This window comes from Rhinolophus sinicus, linkage group LG01 (genome assembly GCF_036562045.2).
Source record: "Rhinolophus sinicus isolate RSC01 linkage group LG01, ASM3656204v1, whole genome shotgun sequence".
NCBI classification, from domain to species: Eukaryota; Metazoa; Chordata; class Mammalia; order Chiroptera; family Rhinolophidae; genus Rhinolophus; species Rhinolophus sinicus.
The window spans coordinates 205,861,946-205,880,677 of NC_133751.1; the positions used below are offsets into that span (position 1 = coordinate 205,861,946).

The 18,732-nt window shown below is 47.0% G+C and overlaps 1 protein-coding gene across 3 annotated transcripts in view; it reads right to left on the reverse strand.

Annotated features, from left to right (window-relative positions):
* Nucleotides 1-18,732, reverse strand: part of ASB18 (ankyrin repeat and SOCS box containing 18) — a 61,753-nt gene that overhangs the window by 20,361 nt on the left and 22,660 nt on the right. For all 3 annotated transcript variants that reach the window (XM_074315572.1, XM_019740949.2, XM_074315569.1), the window contains one exon: nt 3,605-4,109. In XM_074315572.1, coding sequence (XP_074171673.1) covers nt 3,605-4,109 — 505 coding nt within the window. The remainder of the gene's footprint in view (nt 1-3,604; nt 4,110-18,732) is intronic.

Below are 18,732 nucleotides of genomic sequence, written 5' to 3' on the forward strand. Positions count from 1 at the left end.
CGCTCGCAGGAAGCACAACCTATGTGCTGCCCACTGCTGGTGCTGTTCCTGCACCTCCCCACTCTTGGGCAGTGAGTTGGAATATTTACAGCTGCCAGCATGTGCATTTTCACTGGTTGCTGCTGGCCTCTGCCCTGTGGGTAACAGAAGTGTCTCTGGGAAAGGGCACAAAACAAGGGACAGGGTTGGAGGAGCTAGAATGTGTTAACCACACCAGCTGACTACAAATGAGAAATGCTCATGGAAGGGGGTCCCTTTATATACCAAGGGACAAATAAAGCTGGCCCCTTAATCTGAGCGGTGAGGCAGGGTGGCCCCCAAATGAACACGCATGGAGAAGGCATGAGAGAGCAGGGTCTGAGTCCCGGGATGTGGGGATCTGGCCTGGAGCTGCTACTTTCCAGCTCTGTGACTTTGGGTAGATCATGTCCCATCTCAGAGTGGGGCGGGACTTAACCCTTTGCAGTGCCAGCATTGTATTCTGGGGTCCAGCCAGGAATACGCTCTTCAAAGACGTGGGCTGAGAGAAGTTGTAAAAAGATAACATGGGGCTTCATTCTTGTTTCGTGAATCCATCTTCCAGGTGAGGATCAGGAGGAGAGAGACCAGTGAGCAAAGCCCTTTCTTCCAGACCAAGCATCCAACCCACAACGTGAGCTCGTGGCAGCGGCAGAACTTGTTGGGACCCCATTTCTGTGTGTGTTCCTCTGTCCTCCTGCCTGCCCCCCTCCAGGCGGCTCTCTTCCACCTGACCTCACAACTTCCAGAATTCAAACCTGGCCGCAGCCTGCCACGCAGCTTGCTCCTGCCCTGGCGCCCCTATATCTGACTCCGATGTTAACTAGAGGTCAGCCGGGCACAAAGGCCTGGCATTGTCAACATGCTTGCCTCCCAAGCAGTGCCCTCGCTTTGATGTTTGCCGCAGAGCACTGTGCATGGCGCTTGGCGTCCGCCTGCCGAGGTGACGGTGCCTTTGTCCGGGCATGGGGGACTGTGATTTATGTCATGCGCTCGCTGTGAAACCTTTTGCCTCAGTAATTTTGAGCTCCGTGGGTGTCTCTTTACATCTATTTAAAGCATGGCTGCTGCCCACGGACGGCGTGCTCTGTGACATTCCCCGGTGCCTCTGTGTACGCCTCGCCACGGCGCAGAATCTTGCCTGCGGTGCCCCTTTGTGGCCCGTTTCACTGTGTTTGCTGCGTGCTCCACGGGGCTGCTGAGCAGAGTCGGTCTGTCCCTTTGATGTCACATGTGGTGATTAGAGCCCTTCCCTGGTGAACACTTGCAGGGGGCCTGGGTGGGGGAAGATGCTTCGGCCGGATTTCCAGAGTGTTTGTCCTGGGGCCAGGCTAGAACATCACAGGTACTTGTGCTTTTGCTCAGAGGACGCTCAGTGTGGTTCTTGCGTTCCCCACCGCGACCTGCTCCCGGCCAGGAGTGCGCTGGGCTAGTGGCTGTGGTCTGCAACAACACTCGGTGGGGCGCCCCCTAGAGGTGTGGTCGTTCTCGGCACCAAGAGCCGGAATCCCGGTCTGCAAGGATTTAACGGCAGGCGGCGCCCTGGCGTTGCCGGAATCCCCTTCATACTTTCCCCACTGACTGAGGTGCCGGTGCGCCTGCTATGTGCAGGGGAGGCGACGACGGGCAGTGTGTGTGGTGACAGCCTCAGAGTATTAAGATTTCTCAGGGAAACTCCAATTCCTTCCACAACTGCTGGGAGATGCATTGTCACTTCTCATGGCCTCTTGCCCCTTCCCCCAGTAACAAACTGCCCCCTAAACCTAAACCGAACTTGCACCCCCCACTGACCACGCTCCCTTCCTGTGTGGCTGACACGGGCTAGGGCCCCTGAAGGGGAGGCACTGTGCCTCGTCCTGCCTGTCAAGGTCAAGGTCGGTGAATTCCCGCAGCTCTGGAGACGGAGCTCAGGTGCGAGAGGTCCTGTCCCCAGGAGGGTGCCCATGGGCTGCACCTTGGGAACGCGGGCAAATATCACTCAAACTGACTGACTTCACGCATCACTAAGGGTTATTTCTAGTCACTACTGAAGTATATTGACTCTTTGTCTTCAAAAGAATTTGCCCCGATAGTTTTCACTTGTGGCCCATCTTGTAAAGCCTCGTTTATGTTTTTATTCTTTACGCAGTGTCACATGATGAGGGCTGACGCGTGCATCTTGGTTAAAAGCACACCGTGGGAAGTGCAGGAGCAGTGGGTGAGTCTTGTCTCCACGTTATGGGGCGATAAACCAAGGCTGCTAATATTGGTAAATGTTAAAATGTAAATTAGGGCTATAAAAGGTGGGTCTTATAGAATATAAAATTGCTGGCATTTCTTCCCTTTTGAGGGCCCACCAAATTGAAATCACTGCATTGGTAGGGTGCCGTGAGAGAATTGCTCAAAGCTGGTGTGAGAGTTATCTCAAGACACGTTGTCACAATGTTTGTCAAGTAAAGAAACAAGGCGTTGTCTGGGTGGATTTTCCACTTTTCAGCTCTGTTTTTACAGACACAAATTTTATTCTGCATGCATCTGTAATACAGAGTTAGCATTTGAGAGAAATGTGTGACTCTCACTACATCAGACCACCTCGAATACTGTCCTTTTTGGATAACAGCCTTTCAACTATTTGTTCAAAATTTATCAGGTCAAAGTATGTCTCTTGCCCACGACCGGTGAGGGGATCATTTTTAAACTAAGCACACCCAATTTTACATCTAACGGAGTGACTCCCTTTCAGCAAATTCTTTTGGGAAGGACAATCTCTTACTCCAACCATTAGTTTTGGAACTTTTCTTTTGGAAATGTTTTCCGTCTTTTGAATATTTTCTCTGATGAGAAATCGCTATTCTTCCTCTTTATTATTTCAGGTTAGATCTGACTCATGGAAAAAGTGATAAGTTGCTCAGAGTCAAGTCTGCAAAGGGGGGCTGAGGTCCCCGGTCCCCGCACAGCCCTGACCCTGGACAGAGCTCCTCACTGGGGTGAAACCCAGGGCGAATGAGAACATTGCCTGCCTGGTGTTTCACAGGGGTGCAGTGAGGGCCGAAAGAGGGACATTTGCAGACCTGTACAGTGCTGTTATTAACCTCATTATTAAGATTGGGGATTGGGATTGGGTAACAAGAAACTGATTTTCATTGTTCTGAAAATTACACGGAAAGCTGAGCTGCCGAAATAATTTCCGCCATGACAGGAGTGCAGGTGCCACCATGCTGCGTGCAGGCGAGGCGACGGCGGGCAGGCGTTTTGGTGACGGCTTCAGAGTCACTGCCGGGCCTCCCCGGGTGACCGCTTTGAAAGCACCCTCAGGCCTGCTTGTTGACACCCCAGCCTCTTAATTTTCTAGTGACTCTAGCGGGTGGCTTCCAGGCTCTGGCTCCTCAAAGTGTAGCGCCACGACCAGCAGGCTTGTGTTCGCCTGGGAGCGGTTAGAAATACACACACTCCCACTTAGACCCTGGCATCAGCGTGTGCAGTTTCACAAGTCCCCAGGGGGTTCCTGGGACCCTGGAAGTTTGAGGAGCGCTGCACGCCCCCAAGCGGCAGGCCAGGTCCCCGCACGGCAAAGCTCAGCGTGAGAGGTCCCTTGGCCACCTCTTACCTTGAGGAAGGCGTCGGGCCACACGGTGGGGGACCCGTGGTTGAGCAGCTCCCGCAGGGTGTGCTGCGGCGCGGCGTGGGGCGAGCAGGCGGCTGTCTGCAGCACGCGGCCCAGTGGCGAGGCGCCGCCGTAGTCGAGCGCCGCAGGGTTGGCGCCGTGGCGCAGCAGGAGGCGCGCCAGGCCGGGGGGCGCGTGGCCGCAGGCCTTGTGCAGTGGGCTGCGCTCGTCCTCGTCACGCGCGTCCGCCGCCGCCCCGTGTTGCAGCAGCAGCGCGCACAGGCGCAGGCAGCGCGCGTACTCGTCGGGCCGCCTCGCCACGCCGCACGCGGTGCTCAGAGCTGTCTCGCCACGGCCGTTCCTCGCGTCCACGCGCGCCCCGTGGCCCAGGTAGAGGCTGGCGTGCTCGTCCAGGCCACACTGTGCCGCCACGTGCAGCGGCGTGTCCCGGTCAGTGCCACCCGTGCGGTGCACCGACGCGCCGTGCTTCAGCAGTGCCTGCGCGCACCTGCGGGGGAGGCTGAAGCTGGTCACCGGCCCAGGCGGAGGCGGACACTGGATACCCACATCCTGCCACCCCTACCCACCACGCCCTGGCTGCCGTTTATGGGCCTTTGGACACCCCGCGGGTGACTCGGCTCCCTGAAAGAGCAAGGTGGCCGGAGAGGAAGGACTTAAGCTCAGATCTGTCTTGCTCCAGCTACAGGAGTTTAAACTGAGCTGAAAAAAAGAAAAGGAGGTTATGGCAAGTGGTGAACAGAGCTGGGGACATTTCCTAAGAACCCACGTGCACATGAGTAATTCCTAACTGCCTGGTGCTACTTTGGCAGGTAATGTGGTTCAAATGACAGTGCTTGAAGCGCTAATTACTTGGGCTGTTTGTCACAGGTGGCAGTTAAGGGAGGGCCTGGGAATCACGATTCTAAGGAGGGTCCCTTAGACGGGCGCGTTCTTTCTCAGCTGGCATGTACCATGTCCGTAAACTGCTCAGCTTTGGCGATGGTGTGACAAGGTTTGCTTTGGTCCCATGGAGGGAATCAACCCAGCCCTCATGGCACTGACAGACTGGCACTGGGTTGCCCCTCAGAGTGGGAAGCATGGGTGGGACACACAGCCGTGCCTAACTGGGAGGACCTTGGTTTCAACCAGACCCTCCGGAACAGACAGTAGATTTTGGCTGTACCCAAATTCCCCAATGGTCTCCTGGGGGTTCTGGGCTCCCAAGGAAGACTGTGGTCCCCTCCCATTGATGAGTGTCTTCTGTTGCGTCCAGATCCACCAGCTGGGTCTCAAGACTGTCCTCTCCTCAGGGCCTTGTCCACACCTGGGAGAATTCTAAACACCTCAGCCTGCGACGGCAGGCTGCTGGCCAAACTGCAGGACCTCAGGGTCTCAGACACCAGTGGGAAACTCGGTCTGCCCCAGCCTAAATGTGGGAGGCCAGTCACACAGACCCCCCTCCAGTCCGCTGGCCCCTGTCCTTTGGGCGCAGTCAAAACACCAGCTCTACATTAGTCACCCACTCCCGGGTCACCTCCTGGACGTCACGGTCCGTCCATGTGGCCGTTCCACCTTTGGAGTCTGATCTGCATAGTATGACTTCAGGCCACACCCTCCGGTCCCTGTAGCTCACGCACGCCTGTTGGGACCCTTCTCATCTCTGCTCTGTTGAGACTTGAGTCCTTGACCCCTCATTCGAGCCCTTCCTACCTTCACTTCCTTCCCTGGGCTGCACTCCAGTGCTTCTGTTCTCGGCATCCTCAGTTCCCTTGAATCGAGGGGACGTGGCCATCCCCTACGCCAGGTGGCCAAGTCACCCATTTGGGACCTAGTCATCGTCCACCCTCTCTCCCACCTTGGCTGCTGAGGGCCGCTGGAGGAAACACCGTTGGTGGATTCGCCTCCGGTCTCAGCTAGGCCTCAGGGACCTTCGGTTCACATTTCCCAGTGGTGGAAGGCCAGCTCCCCATGGCTTGCCCTTCAGTACAGACTCCAAATGTCATTGCCATCTTCAAGTGAGCCTGGTTCTACTCTCCTCCCTCTGGGCAATCTACTCCTATGTCACTCAAGAAGTGTGGGCTCTCCCAGGAACCGCCACCCTTCTGCCTCTGCCAATGAATCTGCTCCCACACCTGTTAGACTCTGTTCCTACCACGATTGTTCCCGCCTTCCTCCATGGTCTAAGGAACGGAGTCCCTCTTGGTCAGCTTGCCCCAGGTGTAGTCCTTTCCTGCTTCCTGGGGGTCCTGCTCTGTCAGTTACTTGCTCTTTGCCTTTTTCCGGGCCTCCTCCCTCCTCCTCCCCCATTTCAGTGGTCACCACCCCTGTTAATTCCGTCTCTTTAATAATCACTTAAACTGCTTCCTCCCTCCATTCCCACTATCACTGGCTTTTGTTGAGGCCCAAATCCTTTCTTGCCTGAACGTTAATGAGTCTCCTAATTTGTCTCCTGCTCCAATCTCACAAGCTCCATACTACCCGGAAAGAGCCTTTCTGTGTGAATCAGACACGTGCCTGCTACACACCCAGCTGCTCCTGCTGCCTGCTGGAGAAAGCCGCGCCCCTGTCCCCAGGACACAGGACGTGGAGCCACCCAGCACCTGTGGACCTCCCCAGTCTCCTTTCCTGAGGTTCCATCCTGTGCTTCAGTCCTACCTGGCCAGGTGTGGTTCTGAGAACACACCCTGACGCTTCATGCCCCTGTGATATTGCATGCTGCTCCTCCGGGGAAGCCCTGCCTGCACGATGGCAGACACAGTCCCATGTTTCCTTCCTCCGCGTCTCGGGCGCCTGCCTTCCCAGGGCCTCCAGCAGAGGGTCGCACCCCTGTGTTGTCATATGCCTCGTACATCGGCGCTTGCTTGGGCACAGCGTTTATCACACCATGCTTCAAATGTTCCTTAGCCTGTGCCACTCCTCTCCTAGACTGTTGGCTCCTTGAGTGTAGAAACGGAGGTTTATTTACCTCTGCTTGTTGGTGCCTAGTGCACAACCCACTGTTGGGGTTCCCTAAGAGCACGTTACATACAGACATTTCCTTAATGAGCATCGTGCAGCTTTCCGTCATGTTGTTCCTGTCTGTCATGTTATTTCCCTCACTGGGGCTCTGAACGACATCATCCATTGAGGGTTTCCAGGCTGAAGCGACTGCTGTTAAATCTGTTTATATTTCTACCCAGGGACTCCCAGTGGTTTTCATTCTCTCTCTGTATTGCTCTCGTCTCAGTATCAGCAGTATCTTGAGAAGTGGTCTGTCTTGGGTGAAAGATATTGCAAACAAGTACAATTTGATGTGAAATGTCCTTTGGGACAATAACCAGCTCAGAGAGGATGCAAATTTCACAATCAGAGTGCTTCAGATCTGCTTCCTCCTTGCCTCTCTCTGGGAGGAATTTTGAACAGTGTAGCAGGAGGTTAGAATTCAAGGGTCCCATGTTATTTTGCCACTGAGCCTGTGTGCACTCGCAAGCAATTACAAAACATGTCTTCTACCTTTTTTTTTTTAAAGCATCCCAGTCTCCCCAAAGACGTCCATAGGGAAATTCGAGTGATCCTCTTGTTCACGTCCACAGCCGGTCTGGCTGATGGCCAGGCTGCTATTTGTGACTAAGATACCTTCAGAAGAAGGAGGATACTGGCCCACCCTCTGGAGGGCTGTAGGTGCCGTTTCCATTTTTAATGAAGCGCTTTTAATTGGCTAAACCTTGGCGCTTTCTTAGAGCAGGTCATGGTGTACGTTTTGTTCTCAGACCACAGGCATGAGAAAAAACAACACAACAACTTGACTGGGGCACAGCTCTGCTGGTATACCCTGGGCAATCACTAAAAATGAAGGTGTGGGGGCCTGTTTAATGACATGGAAAGATATTTGCAATGGTTATGTGAAAAGATCAGATTACAAAACAGCACTGAGCAGTGTTATTAAAAACAAACAAACCCACAGACATGTATATGCACAGAAAGCAAGCCTAGAAATCTACACGCCAACGTGTGCATGATGGGGTGATAGGTGCTTTTATTTCCTTTTTGCCTGTCTGTATTTTCAAAATTTCTGAAAGGAATCAGTTTGAAAGAAGAATAGCAACAGAGGTTGTTAATAACACAACCACCCCCCACCAGCCACAGCCACAGCCCATGGGTTCTAAGAACGTCAGCTTTGCTGTCCAGGTTCCCAGAATGCTCTCGGATTCTCCGTTTATCTGTCCAAACATAAGCAGTCAACTTGGAAGGGATGAATGGCAGTGCCAATGAGAAACTGAGCAGAGAGGAGAGGGCTGGGGCAGGTTGGAGGTGCTCAGGGATAAGCAGAGACATGATAACAGTCTTGGGGACCTCCTGGACCCCACCTGGTATGTGTCAGTGTCTCTAGTGGGGAAAGCATGACCCAAGTCTGTGCAGAATTGCGGGTAACCTAGCTGTGCCCGAGCCCTTCCCTCCCGGGAGAGATTTTGTCAGGCGGTTTCCTGCTACAGGCGGTTTCCTGCTACCCCCATAGACAGATGAGTCAGAAAGGTCTGGAGCTGCTGTGGCGGTCACTGTCAGGAACCAAGGGGAGAATCCCATCTGAGGACGTCCGAGCGGGCTGTCTCTGCCTTACAGGGCACTAAAGAGACACCGTGCTGTCTGAACAGCTTCTGATACGAAGCAACTTGGGCAGACACAAACCTTCCAATCCCTCATCCCTATCTTCAATAATGAGCACGGTGACAGGCTGTTACAGGGAGGGGCCCAAGGTTGACGGTACACTTTAGCTCGAGCAAAAAGGCAGGAGTTAGGAGAGATGAGCCACCAAGGACTGTTGAATTGGTGTCATTTTACTTATTTCTAAAGGGGAAGAAGCATTCTGTGCCCACATCCTGCACGCTGTGCCCAGCCACCCTCTAGCATGTTCCTGAAGCACCAGTCACCTCCCGGGCGCAGAGGGCCTTTGTGGTGACAGCCTCAGCATGGCTTTCCCACCATTCGCCTCTTCCTTGGCCCTTTCACACCACCTGCCACGTCTCCCTGCCTCCCAGGAGACAGAGCCTGTTCCAGGCTCTCCTTCTTCGTCTTCCCTCCTCCCCTTCACTGTTGCCACAAAGTCCGCAGAGTGGGATTTCACAGCCTCTGGTCCTGAGCCAGGAAGTCACTGCATCCCCCAACTACTTAGTTTTTCATTTATTATTATTTTTAATGTTACCTTCAGTTCTTGCTACAAATCTGCATCGTGGGTAGAATTTACACATAGGGAAATTGAAGCTTAAAAGAAGACCAGTGACTTGCATAAGGCCAGACAGTCAGGACGTGACAAAGCAGTGACCTGGGTGGCTGTGATTGGCTTCAAAGTTCTCAGTCCCACCACCCACCCTGCTGCCTCTTCCCATCAGCATCATTTGTGGGGTGCCTTCTATGAGCCAGGCGCTACACTAGACATTTCCCATAAGTTATCTCTAAACTTTTCATCCATCCATCCATCATCCATCCATCCATCCATCCATCCATCCATCCATCCATCCATCCATCATCCGTCATCCACCCATCCATCCATCCATCCATCCATCCATCATCCATCCATCCATCCATCCATCCATCCATCCATCCATCATCCATCCATCCATCCATCCATCCATCCAGTAGAAAACATGGTCTGTGCTTCGTACAACAGTCTTTCAAGGCAGGGGAAGTCTTTCTTCTCTGAGCCCTCCACAAAAATTTCTGGACAGACTTGCTAACAGGACCCTGAAGACATGGACTATGTGCCATGGGGCTGGCAGGGGTCACCCACTGCTTGCCCAGTCCTGCCAGCAACCCTACATGATAGATTTCATTCTCCCCAATTTTTGGCGAGGATTCAGTTTTTGAGGTTTGAGCAGTGACCTCAAGGGTTAGGACCAGGGAGATGACGGTGACCCCACAGCCGGCACATCCTGCTTGAAGGATGTGACAGCACAGCTCAACAACCACCAAAAGATGATACTGAGCGAGCGGGATAACCACAGTGACAAAGAACCATAAGGTTCTTTGGCTGAATTCAAGATTCAAAAAAATCACTTAATGTTTCTGAGGGGAGACAGACCTTGCTTACAAGTGCTTTGTTGGATATCTTAAGTACCTGTCTCCTGAGCAGCGGTTTCTGTCACCGTAAGTCACTGGGTCCTCGGACAATCCAGATGGCCCTTCACTGTTCCCCTCACGTGTTTGCTGCCCCCCACCCCACCCCCGACAGAAAGAGGGGTTTCATGTAGACAGTGTGTTCAGTGACAGTAACAGGTGTTAGGAGCCAGTCTTGTCAAATCTCGTTGTCGCTACTTTTCCTTCTCATAGTTGACACGGAGGCAGATGGTCTGGAGACCCATCTCTGGGGCAGGGTGGCTGGAGCCCTAAGGCTGGGTCCGTGGGTGGGGGCAGAAGCGGCTGGATGCTGGGCAAGTGCCAGGCGGTGGCCGTTCTGCTGAGCCTCTCTTTTGGGGATGTGTCACCCACCCCTTTCTTTCTGTTCTGTATTTTCTTCTCTCTGCCTTTCACCCGGATGCTAAGCTCTGAGACTATTGGGCACAAATGTTTACAGTTGAAATGGCTGATGTGAACAGGCAAATCCTTAAGTGTAGAAAGAAGTTTGAGAGAGAAACTAGCTGGCCATTTCTATCCTTATGATTTCCCATGAAGCAATGGCTGCCATTTAATTTTGGGGCAAATTCTCCCCAGATTGCAAATGGAACCCTGCATTTTGGTGAACTGAAAAATGATTTAGGGAACAAACTTTGAGAAATCAGCTTCACGGTTTGCCTCACTTGCCCATGAAGTCGTATATGACTTTCTGGAAACTTCACTCAACAGAAATGGGCAACCTTTTTCTCCTTCCCTGGTCCCAGTGGATGAAGAGGGAGGACCAGAAGCTTCAGAGAAGGGGAGAAGAATCAGAAAAAGTGAAAGAAAAGACTCTACCCACTTCTTGGGCCAGGGTGGGGGTGAGGTCGGGGGAGCTTTGAATTGGACCAGGTAAAAGTTTTATGTCTATTTGTGTTTATGTATTTTTAAAGTGAGGTAAAATTTGCACACAGATAAATGCGTAGATCTTAAGAGTACAGCTGTATGAATTTCTACAAAGGATATACCTGTGTAACTGACATCTCATTCAATACCTAGACTATTTCCATCTCTCCAAGAAGTTCCCTTGCTTTTGAAACCACCCCCATAAGCTACTACGGTTTTGTCTTTTCTAGAACTTTTATTATGTCCGGCTCCTCTCGCTCAATATAATGTCTGACATTCATCCATATCATTGCATACATGAGTAACTCATTCTTTTTTATTCAAGTCATACTTAATTATACAGATATACCACAATTTAAAAATCCATTCTCCTATTTTTATTTTAAAAGATTTTATTGGGGAAGGGGAACAGGACTTTATTGGGGAACAGTGTGTACTTCCAGGACTTTTTCCAAGTCAAGTTGTTGTCCTTTCAATCTTACTTGTGGAGGGCGCAGCTCAGCTCCAGGTCCAGTTGCCATTGTTAGTTGCAGGGGCACAGCCCACCATCCCTTGCGGGACTCGAGGAATTGAACTGGCAACCTTGTGGTTGAGAGCCCACTGGCCCATGTGGGAATCGAACCGGCAGCCTTCGGAGTTAGGAGCATAGAGCTCTAACTGCCTGAGCCACCGGGCCGGCCCAATTCATTCTCCTATTGATATTGGTGGACATTTGGGTATTTCTGGCTGCTTTGAACATCTTTGTATAAGTCTTCTTGTGGACTTATATGTTCTCATTTCTCTAAGGTAAATATCTAGAAGTGGAGTTGCGGTAGGTGTATATTTAACTTTAAAATAATCTGCCAAACAGTTTTCCACAGTCATTATATCATTACACACTCCCAATGACAACGAATGGGGGTTTCAATTGCTCCACATTCTTGCAAATGTTTGCTGTTGTCATTCTTTATGACTTAGCCCTTCGAATGGGTGTGGACTAGTGAATATTTCCTTGTGGTTTTAATTTGCATTTCCCTGATGAGAAATGATGTTAAATACCTTCTCATTTGCTTATTGGCCATTTGTACGTCTTTCCTGAGTGTCTAATCAAGACTTTTGCCCAGAAGATAAAGGTTTGATTTGGCCTGGATTACCTGACAGTGAGTCCTAGGTATTCAAATGGGATTTGGCAAGTGACCAGAAAGCTGAGCAATCTACCTGAGATGCTTGCTACGAAGGGGCAGGAAGGGGGTAACCCAGTGACAGGACATGTTTGAAAGGTGGTGATTAGAGGTGAGCTGAGCTACTCCCTAACTCTACACAACTGTTGAAAAAAATTAGGTTAACAAAGGAGAGATCGTTCAGCATCCATCTCTAATAACACTTGGATTTCGAGCCTGGCTCTGCCAATTTTCACTGTGTGCCACCTAACTGGCAAAACAGGGGCCAGCGAGATGAGATTCAGTTTTCCAATCTGTAGACTGGGGATAACTGCGCCTTGCAGGCCTGCTGGGAGGAGAGCAGCAAGTAAGACACTTCCCAGCACAAGTGCTTTGGCACGAATGAAGTTCTAGAAATATCAAAGCATCCAATGAGGCAGCCGCTCTCTGACACCGTGTGCTTTAAAATTCCTTACGATACCTCAAGTTCCCGTTGATCCAGACCAGGTTTTCTTCCCTCTGGCTGAACAATGAATCAATCACTCATCTGGGAGGTGGAAAAGTAGACTGTTTTATGGATTACGTATCAATGCGCGTGGCCCTGGCACCTCATGCAGGTAAACTTCCTGCTACCAGGTGGAGACTTCTGGCTTTGGGGTGCGGACTCTGACAATTATCCCCACTCGATCCATCCTTTCCTGCCAGGGAGTGCCTTTCTTGCCTCAGGAAAAGCAATCCTTCCTTTCTGCCCAGATTTCAAACTGCCGGGTCTGAACTAGAAAAGAATTGCCCAATGATTTTCTTCAACGATTCCCCCTGTCCCCCCCTTCCCGTCCCCCCCCCCCAAGATAACTAGTTACTCTCATAGGTCTAACTCTGGTTTGTGAATCATTTGTTATTTAGTTGAATTGACACAACTAGGACAAAAAAGGAAAATTGCATGCTTTGTACTAATACATCCATGAAGGAAACAAGCCCTCTTCACTTCTATTTAAATCAAGACAGCTTTGGATGAGAAAAAAAATCAGAACTCTGGTAATTCTTTGCTCATTTTAATCATCTCAGAATTTGAAAAAAGGTCAAGGAGAGGAATCTGCTAATACATAGGGCGAGGCTGGCACACAGGCCACTAATGTGAAGAGAGTAACTTTACTGCAACTTTTCTTTTTGGGAAAAATCTCTTCAAAAGTCTCCTAGATTAAAGGTCCAATCTCCTTTTTTTGTGTGTGTTGAATTCTGAATTCTGAAGCTTGCTGGTTGGAAGGAAGCACAGACATTTTTTTTTTTTTTTAAATCCCAGGAACTCAGAGACTCAAAGGTTTGAAAGTCCTACACCCATGGTGAATTGCCGACTAAAAGGGGGAAGGAGCAGAACTGGGTCCCTAGGTGCGGAGACCATTGTCACCAACAGTAAGAAAATGAAATGGCTCTGTATGTAGGTCAACGACCCCCTCTCTACTGTAAGGGAAAAAAATTAAGGATGACCTAAAATCTACTATGTATAAAGAGATTCTAGAGAAAGTAGCTTGTCAAAGTGATAATGTTTATACTACCTGAAGCTAGACCTCCTCGGAGTGTAACTTTAGGGGGACTCTTTAAGCTGAAAAGCGGTGGTCAAAACCTCCAGCCCTTTCTGACATCTATTAACTTTTTATTCTTCAAGGAGGTTGGCTGTGTTATTGTAGAGGTTTTCAATGGATCTGCCAGCCTTTTCCATTATAATCATTGATAGTGGAGGGATTCTAAGTCAGCAATGCATAGTTCTTCCTGAACTTCTGCTGTATTCATCACTTATCTTAAACTTTTCCCCAGTAACCAGGATTTAAATAAGTCAAAACTGTCAAATTAAATTGGCAGGGAGAAAGACTCACATAGAGACACACATAGGGACACGAGAGAAAATGAGAAGAAAAAGAAGAAAGAACAGGAGGAAGACAAAAGAAAAGAGATTTGGTAGAGCCCCACTTTAATACAAAGACATTTTAAAAGTCCTCATTAAACAATGTGCGAGACCTGTATGATTTCTGAAAACCAGCTGAGCTAGGAAATTAGTTTCTATTTTACAGTAGAGAAGCCAAGTCACTCCAATGTTCCATGCATCCCTCAGCCCCTCATGAGGTCCAGATGGGAGCTTGTTGGCCCGCGTTAGGGATATTATCAGGATTCACAAAATTTTGTGCTCTGATAGGTGTTGCATTCTCATTTCTTAGTAAAAAGCAATGTTTTTTTCTGATACAATTTCATTGGGAGGTGGGAACCCAAGGCGTGAAGCAAACTTGTGGTTTAAAACTCTTTTTATTTTTTAAATTATTTTAGATTTACAGAAGAGGTGCAAAGATAATATGGAGAGTTCCCAAATACCCATCACCCAGCTTTCCCTAGAGTTAATATCTTATAATATTTCGGTCCATTTCTCAAAATTAAGAAATTAAGATTAGTACAATTCTATTAACTGAACTGCAGACTTTATTTGGATTTCACCAGTTTTCCCACAATGCCCATGTTCTGTTCCAGGGTACCATGTTGGATTTAGAGAAATTAATTCTGAACAAAGGAAAGGAAATATAGACCTTCTTTTTGAGGGAGGCATGGTGTATTCTTAGACTTGGAACATCATCAAATGGGTTATGTTTTCCACAGGAGCCTGTTATAATTGGGAACTATATTCCTGACTAAGGGTATCACAGCAAATAACTCACAGATGACCAACGGATATGGAGGTAAAGGAAAGAAACAACACCCCCACAGTAATTTAAAATAGAGAAATACTGTTTCAATACTCTTAAAAGAAACACAATGACTATATAAGAGACCCCCAGCAATTGCATTCAGCACCTACATAATTCTTACTATACGCCAGGCTCTTCTAAATATTTTTCTAAACATTTTACCTGTATTAACTCATTTAATTCTCATAAGCATTCTATGTAGTAAGCTCAAGTATCATCCCTATTTCACAGATGAGAACACTGAGACAGAAATATAAAATAACTTACCCAAGGTTGCACAGCTAATTAGTGTTGGAATTGGGGTTCAGTCAATGCCTCAAATGTAAAATGTGTACTTGTAGCATATAAAATTGTATAGTATAAAAAATATGATAAAAACGGAATGCAATTAACATATAATTGATTAATTATTTTGCCTGCTTTCTTAGTACATAGAAAGACTTTTGCTTTGATTTGGTCGGCTTATGTCCTTTGATAAAGGACATAAGAAAATCCTAGAAAATTTTCAGCTGTTGGATACCAGCCCACACCCCAGACTTCCAAGCACATCATATATGCTACACATGTCTGGTCCCAGCATCTAGTACACTGCTTTTCATTACCTTCCTCTCCCCTGACACTGAAAGCATCCTGAGGGTACAGACCATCTAATGCAGTCCCAGCATCTCACAGAATTCATAGGCAATTGAATGCTTGCAGGAATGGAGTTATTATGGGTTGACCTTGGGGCTGTGCTTTTCAAAAATAGATGGGTTTTCTATAATGTTGTCACCAGATGGCAACAACTTCATGCAACAGCAAATCATCTACCAAATGAGTCAAGGACAGAAATAGGAAGTTAAAACCAGGTAGAAATTAATCCCATGTTGAGAGAGAGAAAGAGCACCGAACCCTAACCACTAGGTGACCCCATGTTGAATAATTAGAAAGAAGCTCCCTGTAGAAAGCGGAGAAGGCCTGCAGCTGAGGACAGAAATGGGTCACAAGGTTTGAGTGCATTCTGCAACATGATTGGCAAACACTCAATTTCTTGACCTCCCAAAAGGCCTCTGGGCTCCCAGACTGAGGCTCAGTGAAGGTGATCCAGGCAGAGCCCAGTGGATTCTTAGAGTTGAGGAGATGGAGCTGGGAGTTTAGGGAAGCCAAGGCAGCTTGACTTTGCAGGGCAGACTTCTGGGAGAAAACTTTGCAGAGGGTCCCCTTGAGTATTCAGTTGAGTAGTGACGTGTGTGTGTGTGTGTGTGTGTGTGTGTGTGTGTGTGTGAATGTGTGAATAAACTACCTGAGGCTGGGGAAATAACCACCTGAAATAAGTAGAGAGAATCAAGCTCATAGCATGCACCAGTCCAGGAATAGTGCCTGTTCTCAACAACCAGAGTGCAAGACCTCATAAATGATGAGGCATGGATTTGAGTACTACTCAGGGTGTTGTCTCAGTACTGGGGAGAAAAATTAACCTTAGGCTGAATACTGCACTGATCCTGCCTAGCAAAGCTTAAAAGCAAAACTCAAAAGGATGAAACTATTTTCAAGTTACTTTACATCCCGGAGCAGAGATCAAGAATATTGACAGGAACACAAAAATACGCCGCACCCAATAAGATAACATGAAGAGAAAAAAAACCCCAGTCAATTAAAACTGACCTAGGTGGTTGAAAAGTAGACAGGAACATTAAAACAGTTATAACTGTATTCCATATGTTTGAGAAACCAGAGCAAAGATTGAACATGTGAAGTAGACATGGAAGATATAAATTGGAAGACTGTACATTTAAAATTGAAAACTATCATGTCTGAGATGAAAAATACACTGAACAGGATTAATGGCAAACCAGACGTTTCAGAACACAAGATAAATCAATTACAGAGAAAAAATGAACAAAGCATCAATGAACGGTGGAACAACTTCAAGTGCTGTAAAATACGTGCAACAGGAGTCGCTGAAAAAGAGGAGGGGATTGTAGGGAAAAAATGTGAAGAAATAATTGCCCCACATTTTCCAAATTTGATGAGAAGTATAAGCCCACAGATCCAAGAAACTCAATGAATCTCAAGGACAAGACACATGAAGAAAACTACATCAAAGCATATCATTATCAAATTGCTTAAAATCAATGGTAAGGAGAAAATCTTAAAACCAGAAAAAGAGGACAATATGTATAAAAGAACAAAGAGAGAAGGACAGATTTTCCATTAAAAAATGCAAGTTAGAAGACCGTGGAGTCATGTGTCTAAAGTACTGAGAGTAAAGTACCTTTCAAACACTCAAACAGAAATAAAGACTTTTTCAAACAAACATGAAAGAATTCATCACCAGAAGAACTTCACTGTAAGAAATGTTAAAGAAAACCCTTCAAGCAGAAGATAAAACCAGATGGAATCTTTGATCTATACAAAGGAATGAAGGAATCTGGAAATGGAACTACATAGGTAAACATAAAAACTCTTTTTCTTATTATTTCACTATATTTAAAAGATAATTGACTGTTTGAAAAAAATAATAACAATGTATTGTGGGACTTTTGTGCAGAAGTAAAATGTATGATACCAATATCATAAATGCCAGAAGGAGAGAAATGGAAGTAAACTGTTATATGGTTTTTATATTATATGTGAAGTTGTATGATATTACTTGAGGACACACTGTGATAAAGTAAAGATGTATTCTATAAACCCTAAAACAACAACTAAAATTACACAACAAAAAGTTATATATAATAGGCCATAAAGGAGATAAAATGGAATCATGAAAAACTGCTCAATTAATACAGAAGAAGGATAAAAAGAAGAAGAAAAGGGAACAAAGAATGGATGCAAATAAAAAATAGAAAGATGTTTGATTTAAATCTTACCATATCAAAATCACATTAAATGTAAATGATCTAAACACACAATTAAAAGGCAGAGACTAGCATGTTGGATTAAAAAAAAAAGACCCAATTATAATCTGCCTACAACAAATCTACTTTAAAAATAAAGACACAAACTGAGGATTGCCTTCAAGCAGTAGTCGGCAAGGAACTGAGACCTTCAGTCCAATAGTTCCTGAGGAAATGAATTCTGCCTATAACCATGAGAATTCAGCAGCGGATTCTTCCCCAGTTGACCCTTCAATTGAAACCCTAGCCCTTGTTGACATGTTGACATAGCTGGGTCTTGTGAGGACCCAGCTATGGTACGCCCAACCTCCTCACCCACAGAAACCATGAGATAATGTGTGTTGTAAATTTTGAAGTTTGTGGTAATTTGTACTTGCAGCAAACTATGAATAGAAGGGAACTCTCTTAGTCTGAAAAAGATCATCTACAAGAAAAAATACATATAATATCATACTTAATGGTGAAAAATTTAAGGCTTTCCTCTAACATCAGGAATAAACAAATTGTCTGCTCTCATTACTTCTAGTCAACATTGCACTGGAGATTCTATCCAGTGCAATAAAGCAAGAAAAAATAATCCAAGACATCCAGATTGAAAAAAAATAAAATTGTGTTTATTTACCGATGACCTGATTGCCTACATAGAAATCCTATGGAATGTACAATAGGCCACTAGAACAATTAGTGAGCTTAGCAAGGTTGCAGGATACATTATTAATATACAAAAATAAATTATTAATTTTATATAGTAGCTACACACAATCAGAAATTTAAATAAAAAATACCACTTACAAAAGCATCAAAAATATGAAATACGTAGGGATAAATCTGACAAAACATATGCAAGCCCTATACACTGAAAACTGAAAAACACGGCTGGGAGAAATTAAAGACCTTAATAAATGGAGAGCTTTACTGTGTGTTCATGGGTTGGAAGATTCAGTATTTTTATGATGTCAGTTCTCCCCAAATGGATTCACAGCAACCCCAGTCAAAATCCAGTAGCAGCCTTTTGTGTAGAAATTGATTTTTAAAATGTATATGGAAACGCAAAGAGGCTAGAATAGCCAAAACAACTTCAAAAAAGAAGAAGGATGCTCACTATTGCTAACGGACTTCAAGATTTTTCATTGAGCCACAGTATTCAATGTGATGTGCTACTGGTGTCAAAACAGACAAACACATCAGTGGCATATAATAGAGTTAGGGGAGAATGGCTTTGCCATGGAGTCCTGGTGGCCTTGCCTGTGTCCACGTAGGGCTACACAAACAGAGGTTTGAACCACTGTTGATCGTAAGTCTCGGCAGAACATGCTGTGATCCTCCCGGATGGGAGGCTTGTAAGGAGCTGCTAAAGTCCCCTTGGGAGGGTTTCATGAGACATTTTTTCTTTGCCTCCTGGGTTCTCATGA